This window comes from Chiloscyllium punctatum, chromosome 3 (assembly GCF_047496795.1).
Source record: "Chiloscyllium punctatum isolate Juve2018m chromosome 3, sChiPun1.3, whole genome shotgun sequence".
Classification (NCBI taxonomy): domain Eukaryota; kingdom Metazoa; phylum Chordata; class Chondrichthyes; order Orectolobiformes; family Hemiscylliidae; genus Chiloscyllium; species Chiloscyllium punctatum.
In genome coordinates this window covers 10,176,931-10,197,771 of record NC_092741.1, presented here as the reverse complement: position 1 = coordinate 10,197,771, position 20,841 = coordinate 10,176,931, and the positions used below count along the sequence as shown (strand labels likewise).

Genomic DNA, 20,841 nt, shown 5'->3' with positions numbered 1-20,841 from the left:
GTGAAGCTAAAAGGGAAGTTGTATGAAGGTGAGAAGACACTGTTCCTCCAATGACAGTCATTCTTGGTAACAGCCAGTTCTCCAAATCCTCTGTTGCTCTTTTAGAAACCGCTTTGCGAACGGTCTGCTGAAACTATCAGAAGCCAGCTCAATGGTGGGAGAGATGCAGGAAGAGTTAGTGCCACTGGGACCACAGATCGAGCAGAAAACCAAGGTACCATCAACTTTAACACCAGGATTTCACTAAACAGCTGACCTGAACCATCAAATGGTGTTACCACAAATGTTGTTATTGTACAACAAGTCAAAGATTGTTATAGCGGAGGCTGGGAAAACTCACCTCCTGACTCCCCAAAGTCTGTCCATCATCTACAAGGCACAAGTCAGGAGGGTGATGGAATACTCCCCACCTGCCTGGATGGGGGCGGGGTGGGGGCGCGGGTAGCGGGAATAAATGCTGGGCCAGCCAGCAATGCCCTTGTTGTATGAGTGAATAAACAGTAGCTTTAAAGCAGGACGAGTTAACGGGAAATTCACTCGAGAGATTTCAAATACTGTCAGGTTTTTAGAGAATACTTCAGGAGAAACTGTTTCCTGTAGCAGAGAGCTGGCTTCATGGGACACTGACTCAGTGTAATTGGGAGAAAAACCATCGTTTTACAGGCTGCACTACAATTCATAACCAGGATAGACCCTGGAAGACAACACAGCTGTAATTTTTCAAAACGCTTTCCAGCTTTGCATAAATATTTCTAAAGGAAGACAGTATGTTTCTAGGGGTGTAGCACAGGTATAATTTCACTGGATTCTAGCTCAAGAGCCAAGGTGAATGGTCTCCGAGCACATTACCCAACCAGTGAGTGAGTACTGTGGCTGACTCAAAGCAGTCCCAGCAAACCATCAGACCAAGGATAGTTAGTGAGTGGTAATAGATGGTGGTGTCAGCACAATGTTAGTGCCCAACGGGAACCATCTCCAACAAGACAGAAAGTAAGCAATGTCCCTTGACAGTCAAACACATTACAGTCAGTGAATGCACCATGAGCTACATTCTGGGTGGTTACCATTGACCACTGGATTGACCACATGGGAGCCTGCTTTTAAACAGGGTCAAGATGTAAGGAGCAGAGTGCAATTTGGGAGATCATGTGAAGCTCATTGATGCAAATGAGACAACGTTAATGGTAGGGGCCCATCTGTTCCTGGTGCAGCACCCCCTCGGCACAGAGACGGTGAGGTACGGTTCCCCGCACAGCACCACCTCGGCACAGAGACGGTGAGGCACGGTTCCCCGCATAGCACACCCTAGGCACAGAGACGGTGAGGTACGGTTCTCCACACAGCACCACCTCGGCACAGAGACGGTGAGGAACGGTTCTCCACACAGCACGCCCTCGGCACAGAGACGGTGAGGTACGGTTCTCCACACAGCACCACCTCGGCACAGAGACGGTGAGGTACGGTTCCCCGCACAGCACCACCTCGGCACAGAGACGGTGAGGTACGGTTCTCCACACAGCACCCCCTCGGCACAGAGACGATGAGGTACGGTTCCCCGCATAGCACCCCTTCAGTACAGAGACGGTGAGGTACGGTTCCCCGCACAGCGCCCCCTAGGCACAGAGATGGTGAGGTACGGTTTCCCGCACACCACCCCCTCAGCGCAGAGACGGTGAGGTACGGTTCCCCGCACAGCACCCCCTCGGCACAGAGACGGTGAGGTACGGTTCCCCGCACTGCACCCCCTCGGCACAGAGACGGTGAGGTACGGTTCCCCGCACAGCACCCCCTCGGCACAGAGACGGTGAGGTACGGTTCCCCGCACAGCACCCCCTCGGCACAGAGACGGTGAGGTACAGTTCTCCACACAGCACCCTCTTGGCACAGAGACAGTGAGGTACGGTTCCCAGCACAGCACCCCCTCGGCACAGAGACGGTGAGGTACGATTCTCCACACATCACCCTCTCGGCCCAGAGACGGTGAGGTACGGTTCTCCACACAGCACCACCTCGGCACAGAGATGGTGAGGTACGGTTCCCCGCACAGCACCCCCTCGGCACAGAGACGGTGAGGTACGGTTCCCCGCACAGCACCCCCTCGGCACAGAGACAGTGAGGTATGGTTCCCTGCACAGCACCCCCTCGGCACAGAGACAGTGAGGCACGGTTCCCGCACGGCACCCCCTCGGCACAGAGACGGTGAGGTACTATTCCCCGCACAGCACCCCCTCAGCAAAGAGACGGTGAGGCACAGTTCCCGCACAGCACCCCCTCGGCACAGAGACGGTGAGGTACGGTTCCCCTTACAGCACCCCCTAGGCACAGAGAGGGTGAGGTACGGTTCCCTGCACAGCACCCCCTCGGCACAGAGACGGTGAGGCACGGTTCCCGCACGGCACCCCCTCAGCACAGAGACGGTGAGGTACGGTTCCCCGCACTGCACCCCCTCGGCACAGAGACGGTGAGGCACAGTTCCCGCACAGCACCCCCTCGGCACAGAGACGGTGAGGTACGGTTCCCCTTACAGCACCCCCTAGGCACAGAGAGGGTGAGGTACGGTTCCCTGCACAGCACCCCCTCGGCACAGAGACGGTGAGGCACGGTTCCCGCACGGCACCCCCTCAGCACAGAGACGGTGAGGTACGGTTCCCCGCACTGCACCCCCTCGGCACAGAGACAGTGAGGTACTATTCCCCGCACAGCACCCCCTCAGCAAAGAGACGGTGAGGCACAGTTCCCGCACAGCACCCCCTCGGCACAGAGACGGTGAGGTACGGTTCCCCTTACAGCACCCCCTCGGCACAGAGACGGTGAGGTACGGTTCCCCACACAGCACGCCCTCGGCACAGAGACGGTGAGGTACGGTTCCCCGCACAGCACCCCCTCGGCACAGAGACGGTGAGGCACAATTCCCGCACAGCACCCGCTCAGCGCAGAGACGGTGAGGTATGGTTCCCCGCACAGCACCCCCTCGGCACAGAGACGGTGAGGTACGGTTCTCCGCACAGCACCCCCTTGGCGCAGAGACGGTGAGGTACGGTTCTCCACACAGCACCCTCTCGGCACAGAGACGGTGAGGTACGGTTCCCCGCACAGCACCACGCCGGCACAGAGACGGTGAGGCACAGTTCCCGCACGTCACCCCCTCGGCACAGAGACGGTGAGGTACGGTTCCCCGCACAGCACCCCCTCGGCACAGAGACGGTGAGGCACAGTTCCCGCACGGCACCCCCTCAGTACAGAGACGGTGAGGTACTGTTCCCTGCACAGCACCCCCTCGGCACAGAGACGGTGAGGTACGGTTCCCCGCACAGCACCCCCTCGGCACAGAGACGGTGAGGTACGGTTCCCCACACAGCACCCCCTCGGCACAGAGACGGTGAGGTACGGTTCCCCGCACAGCACCCCCTAGGCACAGAGACGGTGAGGTACGGTTCCCCGCACAGCACCCCCTCGGCACAGAGACGGTGAGGTACGGTTCCCCACACAGCACCCCTTGGCACACAGACGGTGAGGTACGGTTCCCCGCACAGCACCCCCTTGGCACAGAGACGGTGAGGTACGGTTCCCCACACAGCACCCCTTGGCACAGAGACGGTGAGGTACGGTTCCCCGCACTGCACCCCCTTGGCACAGAGACGGTGAGGTACTGTTCCCAGCACCGCACCCCCTCGGCACAGAGACGGTGAGGTACGGTTCCTGCAGAATGATACCGGTGCTAACCCATCCCAGTAAGTCTGACTAGAACCTGCCGAAACTGAACGCTTCACAGTTTGGATGATTACAAACGGAGGCAGGGGGACACTGAAAGGTGGAGAGTCACCATGACATCACCGAGAGACTGAACAGGACGGAAGGGCCGAAAGGCCACTTTCTGCTCCAACTTTTCTCAGATGTGATTGGTGGAGGTTTGTATTGCGACTAATCAGGAAAAGTAACAGTTATCCGATGGGACGGTGTCAGGTGCATAATGGAGGTGTGTGTGTGTGTGTGACTGCACACACATGTGTGTGTGTGTGTGTGTGTGTGTGTGTGACTGCACACACGTGTGTCTGTGTGACTGCACACGCGCGTGTGTGTGTGTGTGTGACTACACAGCCGCGTGTGTGTGTGTGTCTGTGTCTGTGTCTGTGTGTGTGTGTGTCTGTGTGACTGCACGCACGTCTCTGTGTGGTGTATAGCTAACCAGTGCTGTCGTTCCTGCAGGAGATTGAACAGTTAATGCAGAAACTTAAAAGTGACACTGAGGCCATGGAGGAGGTTCGGGCCATAGTGAAACACGAAGAGGAGATCATGGCTGAAGAGACCCAGATTGTGCAGGAATACGCGGAGGTAAATCCTGCTGTGTGAGCCCATTTCACTCGAATCACAAGGTGTGAGGGTTAGGCTGGGCTCCTGACTCCGATCACGCCTCCTGGGGGAGTGACATTGTACATTTGATGCTTAATCACGGGCTGTTTCATTCGGATGCCCTGGTATGTGCCCCTTGTTTCAATGCCTCAAGGTCTTCCTTGTCCTCCCTCCCCTCCCTTCCCCTCCCCCCCCTCTGTGTTACTCTGTAGTTGGTCTCTCCTCTTTCTCTGAACAGCTTGTGATTTCTTCTCTCTCTCTCCCTAACCTGGGAACTAACTGCACAGACACTCCAGCTCCCTCAGAGCCAGCTCTCACAGTGAACACAACCCCAGACATTACAGTTTGTTTGTCTTTAATTTTATTAAACTGTACCGTTTACAAAATAGTTAACCTTAACGGCTGTACACAGAGAAACAGCAATTTACAAGGGAGAGGAGCGGCAAAGCCAGGCCCCAGACATCACTGTGCAGCCAGCATTCAGGGCAACGAGGACAAACCTCAAACTCCCTCTTTCAGTCATCACAAAACAGGAACAAATACAGACGAGACAGTCCAATTAGATAAGAATCAGCACACAGAACCTAGACCCCACCATCCCCCCCCCACCCCAACACCCCCTTCCTACCCACAAATGGGCCAGGTCGACCCACAGAGAAACAGTTCATCTGGAAAGGTCCATTAGCTCACAGGGGCTCAGGCCAAAAAAAAGTGAAAACACATTCAAAAAACAAAGAGAACCAGAATGCCAGGGCTAAGCCCTGCCACAAAATCAGCATCGTCCTTCTCTCAAAGTGAAAGAGGGAAGAGTAACGCCCAGGCTGTAAACAGCCAGTGAGCCAACAGGTCCCTCATCAGAACTGAAACACATTGACCATGTCGATCAGGCAGTTTAGATCAGTTTAAATCAGTCCTCAATAAAAAAGAAATCCCAGTTAGCAAGCTGGCTAAATAGTTCAGCCAGTTCAGGAATCAGGTTCCCCCAAAACACCAGCAGCAACCAACAGCAGCAGGAACACACTGACTGTGGCCCAGCCAGCACAAGGTCAGTCCCTTCCTGACACAAATGCAGAATCTTTGACACTGACCTAGCTCCCTCAGAGCCAGCTCTCAAAGTGGTTCACAACCCCAATCTGGGACCTTCGATTCTTTGAGATCCACCTGGCTGACCTCATTACAAGCAGTACAGTTTGTATTTTGTCTCTCTCTTTGTCTGTCTGTCTTTCTTTCTCTCTTTCTCTCTTCCCCCATCCCCGTTTGTGTTTCCCCCCTGTTTTTCTCTCTCTCTCTCCCCCTAGTTTGTGTTCTCTCTCTCTCTCTCTCTCTCTCTGTCTCTGTCTCTGTCTCTCTCTCTCTCTCTCTCTCTCTCTGTGTCTCTCTCTCTGTCTCTGTATCTGTCTCTCTCTCTGTGTCTGACTATGTCTGTCTGTGTCTGTCTCTCAGCACATGCCCTTCAGCTCTCAATTTCAATGCCCTTACAGTTGGTGAGTCTACTACTGTTGCAGGCAGTGCATCCCACACCCCTACTACTCTCTGAGTAAAGGAACTCTCTGACATCTGTCCTATATCTATCACCCCTCAATTGAAAGCTATGTCCCCTCGTGCTAGTCATCACCATCTGAGAAAAAAGGCTCTCCCTGTCCACCCTAAGTAACCCTCTGATTATCCTACATGTCTCAATTAAGTTACCTCTCAACCTTCTTTTCTCTAACGAAAATAGCCTCCAGTCCGTCAGCCTTTCCTCATAAGACCTTCCCTCCATACCAGCCAACATCCCAGTGAATCTCCTCTGCACCCTTTCCAAAGCTTCCACATCCTTCCTATAATGTAGTGACCAGAACTGTACACAATACTCCAAGTGTGGCCGCACCTGAGTTTTGTACAGCTGCAGCATAACCTCATGGCTCCGAAACTCAAACCCTCTACCAATAAAAGCTAACACACCATATGGCTTCTTAACAACCCTATCAACCTGGGTGGCAACTTTCAGGGATCTATGTACCTGGACACCGAGCTCTCTCTGCCCATCCACATGACCAAGAATCTTACCATTAGCCCAGTACTCTGTATTCCTGTTGTTCCTTCCAACGTCTATCACCTCACACTTAAAACTCCATTTGCCAGCTCTGCAGCTTATCTATGTCCCTCTGTAACCTACAACATCCTTTGGCACAATCCACAACTCCACCGCCCTTAATGTCATCCACAAATTTACCAACCCATCCTTCTCTGCCCTCATTCAGATCATTTATAAAAATGACAAACAGTAGTGGACCCAAAACAGATCCTTGTGGTACACCACTAATAACTGAACTCCAGGATGAACATTTTCCATCAACCACCACCCTCTGTCTTCTTTCAGCTCGCCAATTTCTGATCCAAACCACTAAATCACCCTCAATCCATGCCTCTGTATTTTGTGCAATAGCCTACCATGGGGAACCTTATCAAATGCCTGACTGAAATCCATATGCACCACATCAACCAGTTTACCCTCATCCATCTGTTTGGTCACCTTCTCAAAGAACTCAATAAGGTTTGTGAGGCATGACCTATCCTTCACAAAACCGTGTTGACTATCCCAAATCAACTTATTCCTCTCTAGATGATTATAAATCCTGTCTCTTATAACCCTTTCCAACACTTTACCCACAACCATAGTAAGACTCACTGGTCTATAATTACCAGGGTTGTCTCAACTCCCCCTCTTGAACAGGGGAACCACATTTGCTATCCTCCAGTCTTCTGGCACTATTCCTATAGATAATGATGACAAAGATCAAAGCCAAAGACTCTGCAATCTCCTCCCTGGCTTCCCAGAGAATCCTAGGATAAATCCCATCTAGCCCAGGGGACTTATCTATTTCACATTTTCCAGACTTGCTAACACCTCCTCCCTGTGAACCTCAATCCCGTCTAGTCTCGTCGCCTGGATCTCAGGATTCTCCTCAACAACATTATCTTTTTCCAATGTGAATACTGATCTGTTTTACCAAACTCCTTGGATTCCACAGACAACTTCCCACTACTATCCCTGATTGGCCCTAACCTTACTCTCGTCATTCTTTTATTCCTGATATACCCAGAGAAAGCTTTAGGGTTTATCCTGATCCTATCCCCCAACAACTTCTCATTCCCCCTTCAGGCTCTTCTGAGCTCTCTCTTTAGGTCTTTCCTGATTAACCTGTGACCCTCAAGTGCCCTAACTGAGCCTTCACATCTCATCCTAACATAAGCCTCCTTCTTCCTCTTGACAAGAGATACAACTCCTTGAGTAACCCACGGCTCCCTCACTCGACCACTTCCTCCCTGCCTGACAGGTACATACTTACCAAGGACCCACAGGAGCTGTTCCTTGAATAAGCTCCACGTTTCTATTGTGCCCACTCCCTGCAGTTTCCTTCCCCATCCTATGCTTCCTAAATCTTGCCCAATCACATCATAATTGCCTTTCCCCAGCTGTAACTCTTGCCCTGCAGTATATACCTATCCCTTTCCGTTGCCAAAGCAAACTTAACTGAATTGTGGTCACTATCATCAGCTGAGTTTCTGGACTAATAGTCTAGTGATTACACTATCAGGCGATCACCTCCCCATATTGTCATTTTCTGAGGTGGTTGATCTCTTTCAAAAATGAACTTTTCTTCAGATCCCACATCAAAGCCAGCTGCATTGTTAATGAGCTCTTTAAACTGTCAACCAACTGTGGAATCTAAACCATCCAAGTGAGTTCATGCAGCCGATCCAAATCAGCTCAGCATCATAGTGACGTGATAATCGTTTCTCCGGGCAGCCTGAGGATGAGTAATCAATACTAACCCATCCAGAAAAGGCCATGTCCCCTGAGCGAACAAAGGAGACAAAATAAAAAGCCCTTGGGTCAATTTCACAATCAACAAGACCAGTTGGGATGGTTTTCTTTGAAACTGTACCAGATGGCCTGTCAATCAAAGTCCAAAAATGTGCAGGTTAGGTGAACTGGCCATGCTAAATTGCCTGTAGTGTTAGGTGAAGGGATAAATGTCGGGGAATAGGTCTGGGTGGGTTGCTCTTCGGTGGGTCGGTGTGGACTTGCTGGGCCGAAGGGCCTGTTTCCACACTGTAAGTAATCTAAGTCTAGGGTTTATTTTTAAACTCTTACTGACAGTTTCAATTTTTTTTCTTGTTAAAGAGTGAGAAATTTAAAACTTCCAATTCATGAGACTTAGAACAGACTTTTACCAATTGTTCAAGAGTGTTCTCATTGCTACATAAGTTTATGACTCCAACACTGCAAGTTAAGATGGCAGCCAACATAGGGTCTGTTTGAACTCAGCACCCAGTTCAAATGTCCCTGCTGAGTTGAGGTTTCCCATCTGTATGCCATCCTCCATCCATCTCCAAAACCTTGGAGCTGGGGCTGGGGCTGGGTGGGGGGCTGGGAGGTTGCCGTTCAAGGTCTCATCCACCATTTTTATCTGACACTACCTCCACGTGAAGCTGGATATGATGGAGTTGAAGGTTGGGGGGGGGAGAGAGGTATTACTGAAGTTGCTTCCTGAGCCAGGATACAACCCGCTGTTTGTTCTACCTCTCTTCATGGCACCCATTTCAAGGAACTTTGATGTTAACTTGCAGCAAGCGACCAATGAGCTGAATGATGTGCTTCCTGTTTTGGAAAAGGCCATCGTTGCTCTCCAAGCCCTGGATAAGAGTGACATCTCCGAGATCAGGTATGATGCCAGTGTCTGTGGGAGTCCTGCTCTCATCTCCGAGATCAGGTATGATGCCAGTGTCTGTGGGGGTCCTGCTCTCATCTCCGAGATCAGGTATGATGCCAGTGTCTGTGGGGGTCCTGCTCTCATCTCCGAGATCAGGTATGATGCCAGTGTCTGTGGGGGTCCTGCTCTCATCTCCGAGATCAGGTATGATGCCAGTGTCTGTGGGGGTCCTGCTCTCATCTCCGAGATCAGGTATGATGCCAGTGTCTGTGGGGGTCCTGCTCTCATCTCCGAGATCAGGTATGATGCCAGTGTCTGTGGGGGTCCTGCTCTCATCTCCGAATGCATTCCAAAGGACAGTTACTCTCTTACAGAGAGCCCTGGGCATGGGTAAGCAGACCGTTTTGAATGTGGAAGGAGATGTTGAGAGGTTTATTGTAAAAAGGAACACAGAAACCTTCATTTATTAATAGACACCGTATTCTGTACCACAGGGTGTGTGATCTATCTGTATGTTTGAGTGTTTGAATTTTGAATCTGTGGTATATGTCCAAAGAGGTTTAATGATTAACTTCAAGTACTTCTGGAGCCATGGTGTTTCAGTTCAAACCAGTTTGAGAGGTACCCTCCAAGGACTAATTGGGAGAAGTTCTATACAACCATAATATACAGGGGGTGGGGGGGGGGGGGTGCTTCTGATGGAAGATTTTGAATTTTTTTTAAGTTTAAGAGGAAAAGTCCATAACTTTGAGAGAAATCTTTCAGTTTTAGTTTTGGTTTGGGGCAGTTCTGAAGATGGAAGCAGTTGCTCCTGAGAAAAGGAGATGATAGTTTGAATCAGTTGAAACAAATAACCTTCGAGTGGGGAGTTTAGTAATATTTCCAAAGCTGATGTGCTTGGTTAAAACCTTGGTGTGGTGACTTGAAGCATCCAGACGAGAAGTTAAAGCCAAGTAGTTTCTCTCTGATGTGAATACTGTGAATATATTTTGGGATTTTGTAAAGGAATGTTTTAGGATTAACATGATTATATTTTGACCAAATATCTCAAAGTTTTTAAATGTGTGTTCCGGATAAATTTTGTTTTATTTTGTCTTTATTAGAACATAGAACATAGAAAAGTACAGCACAGAACAGGCCCTTTGGCCCACGATGTTGTGCCGAGATTTAATCCTAATGTAAAATATAGTAACAACCTACCCATCCCTCAACTCACTGCTATCCATGTGCAAGTCCAACAGTCACTTAAATGTCCCCAATGACTCTGCTTCCACCACCACCGCTGGTAACGCATTCCATACATTCACAACTCTGTGTAAAAAACCTACCTCTGACGTCTCCTTTATATCTTCCTCCTAATATCTTAAAACTATGACCCCTTGTATCAGTCAATCCTGCCCTGGGGAAAAGTCTCTGGCTATTGACTCTATCTATTCCTCTCATTATCTTGTATACCTCGATCAGGTCTCTTTTCTTCCTACTTCTCTCCAGAAAGAAAAGTCCCAGCTTATTCAACCTTTCTTCATAAGGCAAGTCCTCCATAAGGCAGCATCCTGGTAAACCTTCTTTGCACCCTCTCCAAAGCCTCTGTATCTTTCCTATAGTAGGGCAACCAGAACTGGACACAATATTCCAAGTGTGATCTCACCAGGGACTTGTAGAGCTGCAGCAAAACCTCGCGGCTCTTAAACTCTATCCCCCTGTTAATGAAAACCAAAACACCATATGCTTTCTGAGCAACCCTATCCACTTGGGTGGCAACTTTGAGGGATCTATGTACTTGCACACCCAGATCCCTCTGTTCCTCCACACTGCCAAGAATCCTGTCTTTAATCCTATATTCAGTATTCGAGTTCGACCTTCCAAAATGCATCACTTCACATTTATCCAGGTTGAACTCCATCTGCCATTTCTCAGATTTCTCATTTGCATCATTGTGCTACGACACAGTGGTGAGCCCCTCTGTGTTTTCTAAAAGATATATTTATTGAAAAAGGGAATTTTAAAATCACATTAAACCAAAAATGATACAAATCAAAACAATACAGAAAAGAACAGAACTACACTCATGTACATATCTGCATGACAAAACAATAACTCTCGATCATCGAGAGATTTAACTTGCATGTATTCATATGTTCATAATCCTTCCTATCAGGGTGCTAGATTCATTAAATCCAACTGTCGCAGCTATGTGAAAGCCCTTTGTAGCGTGGAAGATCAGTCTGTGTCCAGGTAATCCAAAAAGAACTGCCATATCTTATAAAAGTTCTCGGTTTTTTGGTGTAAGAAAATCCAGAGGCCCACGCTCCATAACATCAACCCAACAGACCCAGGGAGCTTGCAGACACCCAACAGGGTAAACCGTTTTCCCTTGCGCAGGAAGTAAGGATGTTGGAAAGTTTTTTTTCCATTGCATATCTAAAGGAAGTCCACTGGGCAGGTCCAGGAGAAGAGAGACCGAGTCCATCTCCAATTCTGTCCCCACGATCCCCTCGATTTCACCTACCACAGTGCTCCAGTATGTCTGCAGCCTGTGGCAGGACCAAAAGCAATGAGTGAGAGTGCCCAGACTCGGGACGGGTTGTGGATGCTCCCAGTTTAAATGTTGAAAGGCAATCTGGAGCCAGATGAACCCTGTGGGGAATCTTCAGCTGGAGAGCATGGGTTCTGTTACAAATCGAAACCTTTCTTGTGTTACGACAGGGGGTAAACCCTTCTGCTAATGTAAACCAGCCACTCAGAAAAGATTCACTCCGTGCTGTAATCTGTGAAAATTGGAGAAGCAAAGATCAATCCCAAAGGTCACTGTTTAAAGTAAAAATTAACAACTTTACTTTTTTAACTCTAATAGTGAATAATGAACGAACAACTATTTACAACTCCTTTCTCTAAACCTATCTTTTACCTTCCCAGCTACTATGCCGGTCCAATAAAACTCCCGATTATGGTTTACAAGAAAATATAATCAAGTTTTAAAACCAGGCAGCTTAGCCGAGTGTTCTCTGAGGATTTTCCTCTGTCTTCTTTTCTTCTTTTTAGGGATTCTCCTTCTCAGGGTTTTGATCGATAAAAGTACCTTGAAGAGAGCGGTTCTGCGCGCAGTCTGAATTGTTCTGATTTTGTCGGTACTCTTTGCTGCTCTGGGTAACTGTTCAAAATGTTGGATATTTACACCCCAACACATCGATCATCTCTTTGTGTTTAATATTATCAAAATACCAAATTCAAACTTGATTGGAGTTTGGTATTTTGGGGCATAATTTAAACCAATTGGCCAAATTCAAGTTTGTTTTTGTCTCATGGCAACTTAGCTCTTAGTTAGTTGTTTGACCAAATGTTACATTGTTACCTTGTTCAGAACATTGTGCTAGCCAGAAATGTCATCTCCCTTTAAGGTACAGTACACCCACGACTTCATCCCATATGTATATATAACATTGGATAGATACCAAAAGGTTTCGGCCTTTTCAGTTAAATCCACGTTAATGCATCTGCGATTACATTCATACAACCCGCAATATGGATGATTTTAACATTAAAGTCTGTAACATAAGTCTCCAATGAAATAGTTGCATATCCTTGTCCTTAAAGCATTCCAGGAATATAAGAGGATTGTTATCCGTGCACACAGCCGTCTCCGACACATTGTTCATAACCTACACGTTAAAATGTTGTAAGGCCAGAACCAAACTCATTAGTTCTTTTTCCATCGTGGAGTATTTCTTCTGGTGGATATTAATCTTCTTTGAAAAGTAACCAACTGGCAGTTCAATCCCGTCCTCACCTTCCCAAAGCAGTACAGCTCTGACTCCTGTGACACTAGCATCGATGACAACTTTAAAGGGTTTTGAGAAGTTTGGTGTAGCCAAAACTAGTTTGGTGGTGAATATTGCTTTCAAATGGTTGAATGCCTCCTGGCATGGTTCTGTCCACTGAAACTTTGTGTTCTTCTTCATCAAATTGGTTAACGGTGCCATGACACCGCTGAAGTTTGGAACAAAGTTCCAGTAGAATCCACTGAGTCCCAAGAATCGAAGCACCTCTTTCTTTGAGGTTGGTCGTGGAAATTCCTCGATGGCCTTTGTCTTTGCATTCCGTGGGGTCAACCTTCCATAACTGATGTTATGTCCCAAGAACGTCACCTCTGCTTCCACAAATTAAGTTTTGTTTAAGTTTATCATCAGTTTTGCTTCTTGTGGTCATTTAAAGAGCTCTGCCAACTGGACCCTGTGATCTTTGCAGGACTTACTAAAGATCACGACATCGTCCAGATAGACTGCTCAGTTTGTTAACCCAGCCACAACTCTGTTCATGAGTCTGTAGAATGTGGTGGGTGCAGTCTTTATTCCAAAGGACATCACTTTAAACTGATATTGCCCATTTGGGGTTAGACACACAGAAATTTCTTGCACCGTCTCTGATAAAGGTACCTGCCAGTAACCATGCAGTGAGTCCAACTTGGTGATGTAACTGGCTTGTCCAGCTTCCTCGATGCATTCCTCCAATCTAGGAATTGGATATGAGTCTGATTTTGTAAAAAGAACAAAGAACATTACAGCATAAGAACAGGCCCTTCGGCCCTCCAAGCCTGCACCGATCCATATCCTCAATCCAAACCTGATGCCTATTTTCTAAGGATCTGTATCCCTCTGCTCCCTGCCCATTCATGTATCTGTCTGGATACATCTTAAATAAGGCTATTGTTCCCACCCCTATCACCTCCGCTGGCAACGCATTCTATACACCCACCACATTCTGCGTAAAGAACTTTCCATGTATATATCCCCTAAACATTTCCACTCTCACTTTGAACTCATCACCCCTAGTAATTGAGTTCCCCCACTCTGAGAAAATCTTGCTATCCCACCCTGTTTACACCGCTCATGATTTTGTAGGCCTCAATCAGCTCCCCCCCTCAACCTCCTTCTTTCCAATGAAAGTAATCCTAATCTACTCAACCTCTCCTCATAGCTCACACACTCCATACCAGGCAACATCCTGGTAAACCTCCTCTGCACCCTCTCCAAAGCATCCACGTCCTTTTGGTAATATGGCGACCAGAACTGTACACAGTATTTGAATCCAGAACTAGAGGGCATAGGTTTAGGGTGTGAGAGGGGAAAGATATAAAAGAGACCTAAGGGGTAACCTTTTCACACAGAGGGTGGTATGTGTATGGAATGAGCTGCCAGAGGATGTGGTGGAGGCTGGTACAATTGCAACATTTAAGAGGCATTTGGATGGGTATATGAATAGGAAGGGTTTGGAGGGATATGGGCCGGGTGCTGGCAGGTGGGACTAGAATGGGTTGGGATATCTGGTCGGCATGGACGGGTTGGACTGAAGGATCTCAGGGCGGCACGGTGGCACAGTGGTTAGCACTGCTGCCTCACAGCGCCAGAGACCTGGGTTCAATTCCCGCCTCAGGCGACTGACTGTGTGGAGTTTGAACATTCTCCCCGTGTCTGCGTGGGTTTCCTCCGGGTGCTCCGGTTTCCTCCCACAGTCCAAAAATGTGCAGGTTAGGTGAATTGGCCACGCTAAATTGCCCGTAATGTTAGATGTAGGGGTAAATGTAGGGGAAGGGGTATGGGTGGGTGCGCTTCGGCGGGTCGGTGTGGACTTGTTGGGCCGAAGGGCCTGTTTCCACACTGTAAGTAATCTAATCTAATCTAATCTAATCTGTTTCTATGCTGTACATCTCTATGACTCTATAACTCTATGTGGTTGAACCAAAGTCCTATACAACTGTAACATGACCTGCCAGCTCTTGTACTCAATACCCCACCCAATGAAGGAAAGCATACTGCATGCCTTTTTGACTACTCTATTGACCTGTGTTGCCACCTTCAGTGTACAATGAACCTAAACATGCAGATCTCTCTGTACATCAATGTTCTACAGGGCTTTTCCATTTACCATCTAGTTCATTCTTGAATTGGATCTTCCAAAATGCATCACCTCACATTTGCCCAGATTGAACTCCATCTGCCATTTCTCCACCCAACTCTCTAATCTATCCATATTCTGCTGTATTCTCTGACAGTTCTCTTTACTGTCTGCTACTCCACCTATCTTTGTGTCATCTGAAAACTTGCTAATCATACCACCTATACCTTCCTCCAGATCATTTATGTATATCACAAACAATAGTGGTCTCAGAACAGATCCCTAAGGAACACCACTGGTCACAGTTCTCCATTTTGAGACACTCCCTTCCACGACTGCTCTCTGTCTCCTATTGCCCAGCCAGATCCCTGTCCATCTAGCTAGAACACCCTGGACCCCATGCAACCTCACTTTCTCCATCAGCCTACCATGGGGAAGCTTATCATACGCCTTACTGAAGTCCATGTGAATGACATCTACAGCCCCTCCCTCATCAATCAACTTTGTCACCTCTTCAAAGAATTCTATTAAGTTGGTAAGACATGACCTCTGCACAAAACCATGTTGCCTATCACTGATAAGCCCATTTTCTTCCAAATGGGAATGGATCCTATCCCTCAGTATCTTCTCCAGCAGCTTCCCTACCACTGATGTCAGGCTCACCGGTCTGTACTTACCTGGATTATCCCTGTACCCTTCTTAAAGAAGGGGACAACATGAGCAACTCTCCAGTCCTCCAGGACCTCACCCATGTTTAAAAATGCTGCAAAGATATCTATTAAGGCCCCAGCTATTTCCTCTCTCGCTTCCCTCAGTAACCTGGAATAGATCTCATCTGGACCTGGGGACTTGTCCACCTTAATGCCTTTTAGAATACCCAACACTTCCACCCTTCTTATGCTGACTTGACCCAGAGTAATTGAATATTTATTCCTAATCTCAACATCCTGGAGTGGCCCGGTGGCTCAGTGGTCAGCACTGCTGCCTCATAGCACCGCTGCCTCACAGCACCAGGGTCCCAGGTTCAATTCCAGCCTTGGGCAGACTGTCTGTGTGAAGTTTGCACATTCTTCCCGTGTCTGTGTGGGTTTCCTCTGGGTGCTCTGTTTCCTCCCACGGTCCAAAGATGTGCCGGTCAGGTGAATTGGCCGTGCTAAATTGCCCGTAGTGTTGAGAGCATTAGTCAGAGAGAAATAGGTCTGGGTGGGTTACTTTTTGGAGGGTTGGGTTGGGCTGAAGGGCCTGTTTCCACGCTGTAGCGAATCTAATCTAATCCGTCATATCCCTCTCCTTGGTGAATACCGACCCAAAGTACACATTAAGAATATCGTCCATTTCCTCTGACTCCACGTATAACTTTCCTCCTTTGACCTTGAGTGGGCCAACCCTTTCTCTCATTACCCTCTTACATCTCATATACGAATAAAAGGCTTTGGGGTTTCCTTAACCCTGCTTGTTAAGGATGTCTCATGGCCCCTTTTGGCCCTATTAATTCCTTGTTTCAGATTGGTCCTACATTCCCGATATTCTTCCAAGGCTGCGCCTGACCTCTGTTGCTGAGACCTTATGTACACATCCTTTTTCCTCTTAGTTACTCTCACAATTTCACTGGCATTGTAACAGCGTTGACCTTCTGATAATCCATGCAGAATTGTTGTGTCCTGTTTGGTTTGGGAACTAAGACAATCGGCGAACTCCACTCGCTCGGGCTTGGTTCGATGCTGTTCTCGTTGGGCATGGCCTCCACCTCCATCTGGACCTGTCTGACTTTGAAAGGTTGAAGCTGATAGGGGTGTTGTTTTATCGGAGCAGTATTCCCTATGTCTACTTCATGTACAAAAGCATCCTTCCTTGCAATCTGATTCTTACATATGTTCTTATACTGCAGTAACAAATCTTACAGCTGTGTTCTACACTCCTGAGGCAGATGACTCACTAACCTATCCCACTCCTCAAGGACTTCTTCATTTTTTAATCTATTTTGAGGCACCTCAAAATCCACATCCTCTGGATTTGATTCCTCACTCTGCGGGGCAGTAACTAACACCTGTTTCTCCAGTTCTTTCTCTCTCTTGGTTCTCGGGAGGGGACCTACACAGTCAATTATAACCCTTGTGAAAGGATCTTCCAAAGCAGGAACTGGCAACAAAGGGGCTGGTTTTTATTACCGCCCTGTGACCGACCTACCATTTGGCATGTATGACATGTACGGCAAAGGTAACCACATCCTTGTGCGCTCCAGGCCAATAAAAATGTTTTTGTACCTTAGCCTGAGTCTTTCATACCCCCAGGTGACCTCCTACAGGTAGATCATGTGCTACCCAGAACACCTCCTGTCTGTGTGCTCCCGGCAACACAATCTGGTGCACTTTGGCCCATTTCTCCTCTGCACTAACCTGCCCTGGTCTCCATTTCTGTCCTAGGATTTTATCTTTCAGATAATAACCCTCCAGAATATTCTCTCCCTAATTTTCAGAGTGCACATCCACAGAGAGGTGCTTTCCCACCCATTTATTTCAGGCACTAACTTACGAGATAATTTCCCTCAGTTCAAAAATTCCAAAATTTATTTTAAAATGCAAGAAAACAAATCGGCCTCCTGACATCTCAGTACCAAGTCAGAACACCTCCAAACATGAAACAATATCCATGTCTTCCCATTGCACCAACAAATGAGAAATAATAAACAGTTTGTCGTCTCTGTGAAGTCTAACACTGAGGAATGTGTGTGTGTGTAGAGTGTACACCAGCCCCCCGACTCTGGTTCTCAAGGTGATGAACGCGGTCTGTGTACTGCTACAGAAGAGCCCTCAGTGGACAACAGCAAAGCTGCTCCTTGGAGACCCGAGTTTCCTGAAACATCTCCTCCAACTCGATAAGGACAAGATCCCAGAGAAGGTGAGATTCCCACACGGTCAGTGAGCGGGGAGTGAGATGATCCCTCACACTGACTGTGTGGGGAGTGTGACAATCCACTCACACTCAGTGAGCGGGGAGTGTGACAATCCCTCACACTGAGCGGGGAGTGTGACAATCCCTCGCACTGACTGAGCGGTGAGTGTGACAATCCCTCACACTGACTGAGCAGGGAGTGTGACGATCCCTCACACTCGGTGAGCGGTGAGTGTGACAATCCCTCGCACTGACTGAGCAGGGAGTGTGACAATCCCTCACACTCGGTGAGCGGGGAGTGTGACAATCCCTCACACTCAGTGAGTGGGGAGTGTGACAATCCCTCACACTCAGTGAGTGGGGAGTGTGACAATCCCTCACACTCAGTGAGCGGGGAGTGTGACAATCCCTCACACTCGGTGAGCGGGGAGTGTGACGTTTGGTCCTCTCTACCTGACATGGTTAGGGGCAGCCGCTGTGTGGGATCACAGCCTCCATGCGTTTCTCCTCCTTCCGTATCTCTGCGTCAATGTGTAGAATTCCTCCTGTTCTTGGGCTGAGGGTTCCTGTGTCACTCAGAGACCGGTGTTGTCCTTGAAGATCCTGTCATCATGCACCATCTTTGCTGATATTTGCAGACAGCAGGAAATGCTGGATTTGTCGAGTATAAAACACCCTGTTTGGAATTGCCAGCTGTCTCCCTGGTGTCTCAGCGGCTGGGAAGTGGGGATGAATTCCGACCTGGAGGAATACCTTTGTTGAAATGTTCTTCTGGTTGCCAGGTTTTCAGTCGGTTGAAGAGTTATTCAAAGCACCCAGACTTTAACCCAGAGAGAGTGGGCACGGTGTCCACGGCATGTCGCTCCCTGTGCCAGTGGGTGTTGGCGATAGAGCACTACCACGATGTCCGAAAGGTAAGCAGATTGTTGCTGCGCTGCACACATGGCACCATGGTGGAATGAGGGCTGAAACACAGCTACCCCATGAAATATTGGGAATATAGGAGCAGAGTGTCTGTATCAGACAAGCTAATACGTGTGGAACAAGGGAGTGTGTAAAGGACCAGTGTGTTTGTACGGGACAGGAGTGTGTGTACAGGACAGGAGAGTGTGTGTATGGGGACAGGAGAGTGTGTGTACGGGACAGGAGAGTGTGTGTATGGGACAGGAGAGTGTGTGTATGGGACAGGAGAGTGTGTGTATGGGACAGGAGAGTGTGTGTGTGGGACAGGAGAGTGTGTGTATGGGACAGGAGAGTGTGTGTACGGGACAGGAGAGTGTGTGTATGGGGACAGGAGAGTGTGTGTACGGGACAGGAGAGTGTGTGTACGGGGACAGGAGAGTGTGTGTACGGGGACAGGAGAGTGTGTGTACGGGGACAGGAGAGTGTGTGTATAGGGACAGGAGAGTGTGTGTACGGGGACAGGAGAGTGTGTGTATAGGGACAGGAGAGTGTGTGTACGGGGACAGGAGAGTGTGTGTACGGGGACAGGAGAGTGTGTGTATGGGGACAGGAGAGTGTGTGTACGGGGACAGGAGAGTGTGTGTATGGGACAGGAGAGTGTGTGTACGGGACAGGAGAGTGTGTGTACGGGACAGGAGAGTGTGTGTACGGGGACAGGAGAGTGTGTGTATGGGGACAGGAGAGTGTGTGTACGGGGACAGGAGAGTGTGTGTACGGGGACAGGAGAGTGTGTGTATGGGACAGGAGAGTGTGTGTACGGGACAGGAGAGTGTGTATATAGGGACAGGAGAGTGTGTGTACGGGGACAGGAGAGTGTGTGTATGGGACAGGAGAGTGTGTGTACGGGACAGGAGAGTGTGTGTACGGGGACAGGAGAGTGTGTGTACGGGACAGGAGAGTGTGTGTACGGGACAGGAGAGTGTGTGTACGGGGACAGGAGAGTGTGTGTACGGGGACAGGAGAGTGTGTGTATGGGACAGGAGAGTGTGTGTATGGGGACAGGAGAGTGTGTGTACGGGACAGGAGAGTGTGTGTATGGGGACAGGAGAGTGTGTGTACGGGACAGGAGAGTGTGTGTATGGGGACAGGAGAGTGTGTGTACGGGACAGGAGAGTGTGTGTACGGGACAGGAGAGTGTGTGTACGGGACAGGAGAGTGTGTGTGTGGCACAGGAGAGTGTGTGTATGGGACAGGAGAGTGTGTGTACGGGACAGGAGAGTGTGTGTATGGGACAGGAGAGTGTGTGTACGGGACAGGAGAGTGTGTGTATGGGGACAGGAGAGTGTGTGTATGGGGCAGGAGTGTGTGTGTATGGGACAGGAGAGTGTGTGTATGGGACAGGAGAGTGTGTGTACGGGGACAGGAGAGTGTGTGTATGGGACAGGAGAGTGTGTGTACGGGGACAGGAGAGTGTGTGTATGGGACAGGAGAGTGTGTGTACGGGGACAGGAGAGTGTGTGTATGGGGACAGGAGAGTGTGTGTACGGGGACAGGAGAGTGTGTGTACGGGGACAGGAGAGTGTGTGTACGGGACAGGAGAGTGTGTGTACGGGACAGGAGAGTGTGTGTATGGGGACAGGAGAGTGTGTGTACGGGACAGGAGAGTGTGTGTATGGGACAGGAGAGTGTGTGTACGGGGACAGGAGAGTGTGTGTATGGGGACAGGAGAGTGTGTGTACGGGGACAGGAGAGTGTGTGTACGGGGACAGGAGAGTGTGTGTATGGGACAGGAGAGTGTGTGTATGGGGACAGGAGAGTGTGTGTACGGGACAGGAGAGTGTGTGTACGGGGACAGGAGAGTGTGTGTATGGGACAGGAGAGTGTGTGTATGGGGACAGGAGAGTGTGTGTACGGGACAGGAGAGTGTGTGTTCGGGGACAGGAGAGTGTGTGTACGGGGACAGGAGAGTGTGTGTACGGGACAGGAGAGTGTGTATATCGGGACAGGAGAGTGTGTGTACGGGGACAGGAGAGTGTGTGTATGGGACAGGAGAGTGTGTGTACGGGACAGGAGAGTGTGTGTACGGGACAGGAGAGTGTGTGTA

The 20,841-nt window shown here is 49.0% G+C and overlaps 1 protein-coding gene across 1 annotated transcript in view; it reads left to right on the top strand.

Annotated features, from left to right (window-relative positions):
• Nucleotides 1-20,841, top strand: part of LOC140453925 (dynein axonemal heavy chain 6-like) — a 754,975-nt gene that overhangs the window by 304,501 nt on the left and 429,633 nt on the right. The window contains exons 29-33 of the mRNA XM_072548780.1: nt 106-214; nt 4,207-4,332; nt 8,968-9,062; nt 17,681-17,840; nt 18,617-18,748. Of these exons, the coding sequence (XP_072404881.1) occupies nt 106-214; nt 4,207-4,332; nt 8,968-9,062; nt 17,681-17,840; nt 18,617-18,748 (622 nt within the window). The remainder of the gene's footprint in view (nt 1-105; nt 215-4,206; nt 4,333-8,967; nt 9,063-17,680; nt 17,841-18,616; nt 18,749-20,841) is intronic.